The sequence below is a fragment of the Drosophila santomea genome, chromosome X (genome assembly GCF_016746245.2).
Source record: "Drosophila santomea strain STO CAGO 1482 chromosome X, Prin_Dsan_1.1, whole genome shotgun sequence".
Taxonomy (NCBI): Eukaryota; Metazoa; Arthropoda; class Insecta; order Diptera; family Drosophilidae; genus Drosophila; species Drosophila santomea.
The window spans coordinates 17,126,599-17,134,890 of record NC_053021.2 but is presented as its reverse complement, the minus strand read 5'-3'; the positions used below and the strand labels follow the sequence as shown (position 1 = coordinate 17,134,890).

At 46.3% G+C, this 8,292-nt stretch overlaps 1 protein-coding gene across 1 annotated transcript; it reads right to left on the bottom strand.

Annotated features, from left to right (window-relative positions):
- Positions 1-277: 277 nt before the first annotated feature.
- On the bottom strand, positions 278-7,761 carry LOC120456103. Its single transcript, XM_039642709.2, has 4 exons — positions 7,514-7,761; positions 5,126-5,575; positions 4,841-5,038; positions 278-1,489 (listed from the first exon to the last, which is right to left on the bottom strand). The coding sequence occupies exons 1-4, from the start codon at positions 7,514-7,516 to the stop codon at positions 935-937; spliced, it is 1,206 nt and encodes a 401-aa protein (XP_039498643.1). The 5' UTR covers positions 7,517-7,761; the 3' UTR covers positions 278-934.
- Positions 7,762-8,292: the final 531 nt, after the last annotated feature.

Genomic DNA, 8,292 nt, shown 5'->3' with positions numbered 1-8,292 from the left:
ATGCCGCGTAATGCTGCTGCAATTAAAGCCACGGCGACGATCGTAAAGGGGAATTGTTTGGACACTTTTATGTCTCTCACTTACTCTCTCTCTCTCTCTCTCTCTCTCTTACTCATACACTCAACAGGGCGTATGCGCAATTTCGGTGGGAATCCATCTCGTATCCCTCAACTCAACTACATAGTGTAATTGATATGGCGCCAGCTGAAGACCACCCAATACGAAGATAAACTTCCGATGCATTTGTACTTTTAATGGTTTGTGTTTGTGTTTGTATTTGTATTTGTATTTCCATTCGTATTGGTATTTGATGTCTAAATTGTTAAGTCCTAATCAAAGCTAAGTTACATAGAGGTGTAAGTCGTACATACAAGTATATCAGTGTGTAAATATAGTCGTGGGGAGATATTTAGTTGGTTGCCGTTGCGGAGCGTTGTTCTTACTTTAATCATCTACTATCACAGCATCGTAATACAAGGCAAAGTATATCTAGTATACTTAGTATCTAGCGGAATGTGCGGGCAGATTGTTGGCGAGTTGCAATAATAAATAATACAATGAGACTTAAAGTTATTCAAAAAAAAAATAATAATAATAAAATAAAGAGAGAAAACACTACATTCGTCTTAAGATATCGAGAAAACTGGGTATCTCACATTGACATCTGTCGTGGATTGTTCACATTACATATTCGGTTTTTTTCATAGCCTTGCGATTGTCGGGAATTCCTCGTGATTCGTGACTGGTGTGTGGTGTGGTTTGTGGTGTGGTGTGTGTTGTGGTGGGGTGTGTGTAATAAATATAGGATGTTTAATAAATTAAGGATGTCTTCATGGAATGAGCCTCGTTGTGTGGAATGGAGGTTTCGCCGGTTCCGACCTCTTGGCTTTAGCTTTCTACTTTCTACTCTCTGATCTTTGATCTCTGCTCTTCTCTACAGTTTCATCGGGATCGCCTTCGTCATCTTGGCGGTTGCCTTGCACAGAGTCCTTCGCTGTTTTGCGAGTATCTTGCGGATGCCCTTCATATACTGCACGAACTTCAGTTTGGTGAAGAGGGCGTGCTGCTCCAGGACCATGAGGTTGTCGGGCGGCGGTAGAACATCCACCCCGCGGGCGGCCAAGGTCGCATTGTGGTGCAGCTCCACGAGTGGCAACTCCGTGGAGTTGAACTGCTGCAGTCGCTTCTCCATCAGCTTGCGCGGCAGGATCTTGTAGGTGACCACCGGTTGGGCCTGGCGCCGCTTCTTCCCGCCCCTCCGCTGCTGCGCCCGCGAACGTCTGGGTGTGTAGAGCAGGTTGGTCACATTGATGGCCTCCTCCACGCTGCAGAGCACCTCCTGGGCGGACTTCCGCATCCGGTCCAGCTCGTCGGAGAGCACACTCTTCGCATTATGCACGACCAGGTCCCAGTGCATCTTGATGTTGCGCATGTAGGTGAAGGCGCCCACGTAGATCTGCAGGTCGCGATGGGCGTGGCGCAGGTTCAGCTGGAATGGGTGAGAAGTAGAGTGGACGCGGGTTAGTTGAATGGCTTTGCCAGGTCGTGAACACTAATCTTTGAATCATGAGCGATTGATGGCGGGTTCTCTATTGATAAGGCGCAGAATCTGTGGATTCATAATTGTACAACCATTTCAATACTAATACACATATTTGGTTAAGTGTTCTACTTATATGTCTTAATATATATATATTTATATGTCTAGTATATATTCCTAGTTTAATCATCCTAGAGACCTACTGTTCGGTATAATCATAATATAATATAATAATTATATTGCAAAGTAACTTCTTTTTAAGTATTTAACGCCTTAATTACTTGTATCGTTATGAACGAAGGTATCTTTATTGAATAAACCTTTTTACGATATATAGTAATACTCTCGATTCAATTGAAATCGTACAATTAAAGTATTACAGACGGCGGAACCTTGAAACTGCGAGCATGCTGCTCGATATCTATATCGCGTACGACGAGTATGCCATATAGTCAAATGCTTAGCTTATAGTTTGAATGCTTTGGGTTGAGTGAACCCGCTCTGGTTGCGCTCCAGCCCCTCCACCCCCGCTCCCGCTCCCGCTTCCCGCTCCCACCCCTGGCACACCCGCTTCCCGCCCGAAAACTTATCTGAACGGCGGCTGAAAGTGAAAATCGAGCCGAACGCTCGCCGCTGTCTCGGTAACTGTTTTTTTTGAGTTCTCGGCTGCGCTTCGGCTGGCCGCTCGTGAAGTCGTCGTCGTTGGCTCGTTCGTTTCATTCATGCCGCTCGCCGCTTGTCCTCTCTCTCGCTCGCTCTCGCTAGAGTTTCGGGGGAATCCACGGCTCTGTTTCATATGAATCACATATCGCGTATACGACCCGCGTTCCGCGTTCCGCACCCCGCGAAGCGTTCCCCCTCCACCAGCCATCGCAAGGCAAACGGCATACATATGCATGTGTGTGTTATTCACAATAAACGAGCGTTGAGTGTTGTGAACTACTCAAACAAATTATCGTTAAACTCATTGCTTCTGCCGATCCCATCCCCTGCGATATCAGCGGATTGTTTATTTTTTGCTGAATATGTGCGAATACACATGCGCTGTGACGTAAAAAGGCCGTCGATTCCCGGTATCGAAGCGATCCATCTAAATATAGAGTTCTTCTGTCCGTCCGTCCGTCCGTCCGTCCGTCCGTACCGCTTGGCACATCGTCGTCAGATCGGGGGTTCCGAATGGGGTTCCGTTTCGCTCCGTTCCGGGGATGTCAACAATTAGTTGCCACAATTGGCATTGACGTCGCCGATATTGGCCAAATATTGACACACATCCCGAGCGCTGAGTTCCGCGCTTGGTACAGAGTGAGAAAAGGTGGCTCGAAATGAGAATGTGGGATTTGAAAGGTATCTATTGAGAATGTCACCTCAAAGCGGAATTTGTTAGCAACTAAAAAGTTGTTTTAGTGTTAGGGGGGACCATCAACTGCAGTTGCCATCAATTTCTTGCAGTGTAGCCTGGGGCTCAGGTACTTTTCCCCAACTATGACGACAATTGAGAAATTTCAGCGAAAGCCAAACTTTGCTCATCGCCCCGAATAGACGGTTGAGTGAATCGCCCAACTGAGTGAATGAATGAATGGAGTGGTGCTGACGATGGTGACTATGATGACTGTGATGGGATTGGCTAAGTTTAGCAGAATGGGTAATTAAAAAAAATAGAAACCAAATTCCCAGGGGGTGGCGACCTTTGAGACACACTCTGCACTCTGATCGCGACTTTTGGCTGACTTGAGGTGAATCGGCACTTTCTGTGGATCTTGAACACGCTTGAGTTTATTCGCCGCACCTGTGATCTCATAAAAATAGCTGTTTATGATCACGCCAAGTGAACTACACTCATCTGGTTATCTGCAGATATTACTGTCCTATACGAAACTTTCCCGGACACCTAGGAATTAGCACGTTGGGGCAACCACATCGATCTCGATCGATTCATTTAAAAGGCGACCTCCTACTCACTCAAATGTGGGGAGTAGACCCTTCCTTGGGTCACGCGTTTGTCATTAACCCCATTATCCCCACCTAACTTCACTTCCAGTATTGACGCGCTTATCGGTCAACTCGGCTCATGTCCAAGTGTCAGGGCGAAAATCAAAAATATTTCGGAGTTCCCAGACGCCAGACGCAATTTGGCATTACTAAACGGTTCCACTCTATTTAAATCAAACTGGCCGCAACTCGAGGGGTCTTGAAATTGAAAAGCTTCATAATTTTCCTATCGCCATAATTCAGATGTCCGTGGCGAATCCAATTCGAAATTTGATTAGCTTCTGTTTGTTGTTGTTTACTTGTCAAAAGTGTAAATAAAATGTGCCGCTTGATTTTTATTTGTTTATCCAACGAATTATCCACTTTGGATACGGACTCAGATTCGGCTTGAACTTCGTTTTCAGTTTCAGATACAGATACAGATACGGCTACTGATACGGCTACTGATACAGATACAGATACAGCTACTGCTAAAGATACAGCTACTGCTAAAGATACAGCTACTGATACAGCTACAGATACAGCTTCAGCTTCAGCTACAGCATCGATTCGGATCGATCCAATCTACGGATTGGCCATAAAACGTGATCGCTGGATCAAGGCCGGTTTGGGGGGGGGGATTGCGATGGATCTATATAAACAATAATCGAACAAAAGCGCGCGCGCCGTCAATTTGCTCTTAATCTTAATGTGGTTATGGCATCGATAGCTAATGTTTTCCCTCGTGCTGTTGTTGTTTGCTGCCAAATGCAAATCGACGGTTAATTGGGCGTCCCGAAACGCCGGCTAATGCTGACGAATCGAACGAGGTGCGATTGACAAGTTGGCGGCACTTAAGTGCTCAAGAGCAGTTGTGCTTGGAGCTCAGAACACAAGCTGATTGAAGTGTTTTCATCACAACTTCATCAGCAAGCTGAAGTTCTTGAGCTAGCACATATGAGCTTTATATCTACAGATATCTTTCTTTAGATTCTTAAACACTCTTAATCACTTAGAGAAACTAGAGAAACTATGGCGACCACTCTCGCGGCTGACGGCACGATTTCCCGGACTCGGATTCGGATTCGTACTCATATGACCGCTCCACTCGCCATTAGCTTGTGACGGCTTGTTTGCACCTACGCAGGTGAACGCGGCGGACGCCTCACGTGACCCTTTTTTTTTTATCACCTTTATCATCAAGCTCCCTGGCAACAGAAGAACGAAACCCCCCACGTTTGATGTGTGTTTGATGTTTGTAAATGATCCAATAGTTCTTCACATGACATGATCTATGTATACTCGTACATATGTATGTATATATACACTCACCTGCTTGCTAGTGACATTCAGACGGGGCAGGAATTTGTAGATTTCCTTGTAGAATCGCCACTTGTTCTTATCGACGATATCGAGGGTCTTGGTATTATTCGTGGCCAGCTTATCCGCATTGATGGTGATCCTGGCCCTGTCCTCGTCCTGGATGGCCTTCAACTCGCGGCCAGTTTGGTTCTGCAGCTTCTGCAGGATCTGAAAGTGATAGAAATCATATATATAGATTATGATTTTAATTAGCTATGCTAATTAATTTAATAGCTAACTCCAAAGTGAACCTACCTTTTGGCGTTTCTTGCAGCGTTTCGCCTTGCTGTGGGCTTCGTTCAGACCCGTGGGCTTCATGTGGCAGGTGTTCTCCCAGTCCAGGTGCGTACTGCTGGCAATCAGCTTCTGCTGGAAGGTCAGCCGGAAACTGGACGCCTGGGAACGCTTTTGCAGATGCTTGGTGCTTGGATTAACGAGACTGGCACTGTTGCTGGCATCAGTGGCCAGTGGGTGAGTGGGTGCCGCTGAGACGCCACAACCGCCGCCGGAGTGGGCAAACAGCTGGAGCAGGGCCATGACCAAGGCGAGTGTGTTTAGCGACCAGATCCTGTTCAGACGACGTCGATCCACGAACGGCGGTTGCGGTTGCGGTTGCGGTTCCTCTGGTCTCCCGATCCTGGCCGTTTTGTTGCCGCTTCCGCTACCGCTGCTCCTGCTGACGTCGAGCGGCCGGTCAGCTGTCGTCTGTGGATTGCGAAAGTAGCAAAATATAATAAAGATTCATACAAATCATAAAAACCCCTAAGACAACAGCATGGCTGTTTTTTTCCCATCCATAGTGGCCAGTAGTTTCACCCGAGTTCTTGACGTCACAACTTCGCCAGACGTCGGTGTTTAGCATAAGAAAAATCTAACAACAGGTTATACTATTATTAGTTAAAATATCACATACGTATGGCCGATTTTCAGTTATTTATACATCAACTTTAGCCACAAAGAAGGCTTCGGCTGGCAAAATGTATTCCCCGTCGAGGGAGCAATTACCATAAGTCAAGACTAACGGACGATGCGCGGACAACTGAACTGAACTGAACCGACTGGTTATATATTATCTTGGCCAACTTTTGCCCAAATATAAACCAAAATCCGCACACGTGACGGTATGATTGTGTGACTGTGTGACTCTGTGATTGTGTGATTATGCGATTGTGTGTGTGGCCTGAGTGGGCGAATTATGATGATTGTTGGCTGTTTGGGGATTCCCGCTGGACACACTTATGCAGCACACACATAAAAATATAAATATAATCGCAATTGTTTGGGGGCCCGAAGCGTGCGTGATTTGTTATTGTTATCGTTTGCGCTACAGCTACAGCTACAGCTATTGCTATTGACTTCTTTATCTGGCTGACATAATTATTTAAAATTAAAAATACATTTCTTTATTTGGCCAACATTTTCTGGCTGAATCATCGTGTGTGTCGCTTGGAGGTCGACTGGCGAAGGTGGTGGTGGTGGTGGTGGTGGTGGTGATGATAGTGGTGCTACTGGACTGCTGGTGCTGGTGGTGCTGTCTCATATCGCCTGGTGGGGTAGGCTCTGGCCACGCACCTCAACACCGCGAGCGGCATGGTCAACGAACTTGGCTTCTTGCAAACTTTTGTGAAATTCACCCGCTCTCGCCGTGCTTTTTCGCACTCCAGCTCCTTATCGCCGTCCCTTGGCCCTCGGACCTTGTCCACTTGTCCATGCCGAATCGCTGTCACTTTTTGCGACAACCGCTGACGCATCCAATCCCCACCAGCTACCAGCCAACCGGCAGCCCCAATGGCACCACCACCAGCACCACCACCCCCGCCGCACGGAACGTGTAAATTAATTTCACATGTTTCGCTCTCTTGGCCATTATTATTTTCTTTTCGATTTTCGGCAACCGGGTATGAAAAGGTAGTTGGGCAAAGCAGTGCTGCTAAGGTTACCCCACCAACCCCCCCTCTATAGTTTTATAGTTGCCATAACTATTGAGTATAAGTACATATAAGCAAACCATAACTCAGTTACATAAGCTGAGAACAATAGCTCCAAATAAGTTAATAAGTTTTTTAAACTAGTAATAGGAAGTAAATGCAAGTCACCCTTGTATTATTAGTCATCAGCAGCCGAAAAAGAAAAACAAAATACATTTATAGGTTTTACAAATAACGAAGGGTTTTTCATAATTGTAATAACTTTAAAATGCTATGATTCACATATGGAAAAATGAAATTTACATTCTGTGCATCATGAATTTGTAACTTGTTTTCAGTGCCTATCACCAAAAGGCGGTGCCAGTGATTCATGAATGAGTTTCCCCATGAGAAGATGGAGATGGTCCCTCTGGAGCGGAAGTCCTATTCCTATTCCTACCTCCATCCCTATTCCTATCCCTATTCCTATCCCTATCCCTATCCCTAATCCTCCTTGGACTAATTTCATCATACGTGACACCTCATCCACGACTGACCACTGCAGCCCTTGGCGAGAACTCTTGGCTGCAGAAGTGTGGAGCGCCAGACACCTGCACACTTATCAACAGGTGAGTTCCGCTCTGCTCGGCAGCAAAAAGCAAAAAGCCAAACAAAGTCAAAATAAACTGCAAAAATGCCCCAAGGAATACGTCTAAAGTTAGTTAGTGGTACTTACCATTTACATAAAAATCGTTGGCTGGGAATTCCGCACAAATTTGCGCACTTGATTGACACGCACTTTGCTTTTGTAACGCTGATAGTCTTTTCCTTTGTGTATTTGTTTGGCGGAAGGAAACTTCCAGAATGCAACGAAAAAAAAGAAAAAGAAAAAAAGCGAGCGCGTTTTGGCGAATTTGGCTATGTATCTTTGTATCTTAGTATCTTTGTATCGCGACTGGAGGAACAACTATCGCGTTAAGTGTCGACGCGCTGCCTTCGACTGTCTGCTATGATTTGATTCCGATCCGATCGAAGTCGCAGTCAACGGCGCTGTCGATTTCTCGCCGCTGGAGAGCGATGGCGATGGCGATGGCGATGGCGATGGCGAGTGTGGAGCGTGGAGTGTGGAGTGGATAGAAGTGGAGTGGAGTGCTGTGGAGTGGATTGGAGTGGCTTTCTCGCCGTCTTTGCCTTATTTTTTGTATAATTTTTGCAACAGCGTTTCTTCACTTTTTCTCGCCTTTTCGCGTGCAGTATTTTGTGTTATTTCTTTTTCGGGGCCGGCGGGAACTGACTGAACTCCTCAGTTCAGTTACTATGAGCATACTAATGAGGAGGCGGACGCCCAGTCCGCCGCCGATCCGGTCCGGTCCGCTCCGCTTGAAGCGGCAAAGAAGCGGAAGAGAGACAGCGAGAGGCTCTCTCGGCTGACATGAGTGTGCAATCGCAAGAAAAGCGCTCAAAACATTCGCCGAGTGCCAAAAACAAAGCGAGAAAGCCATAAAAAAGCGCACA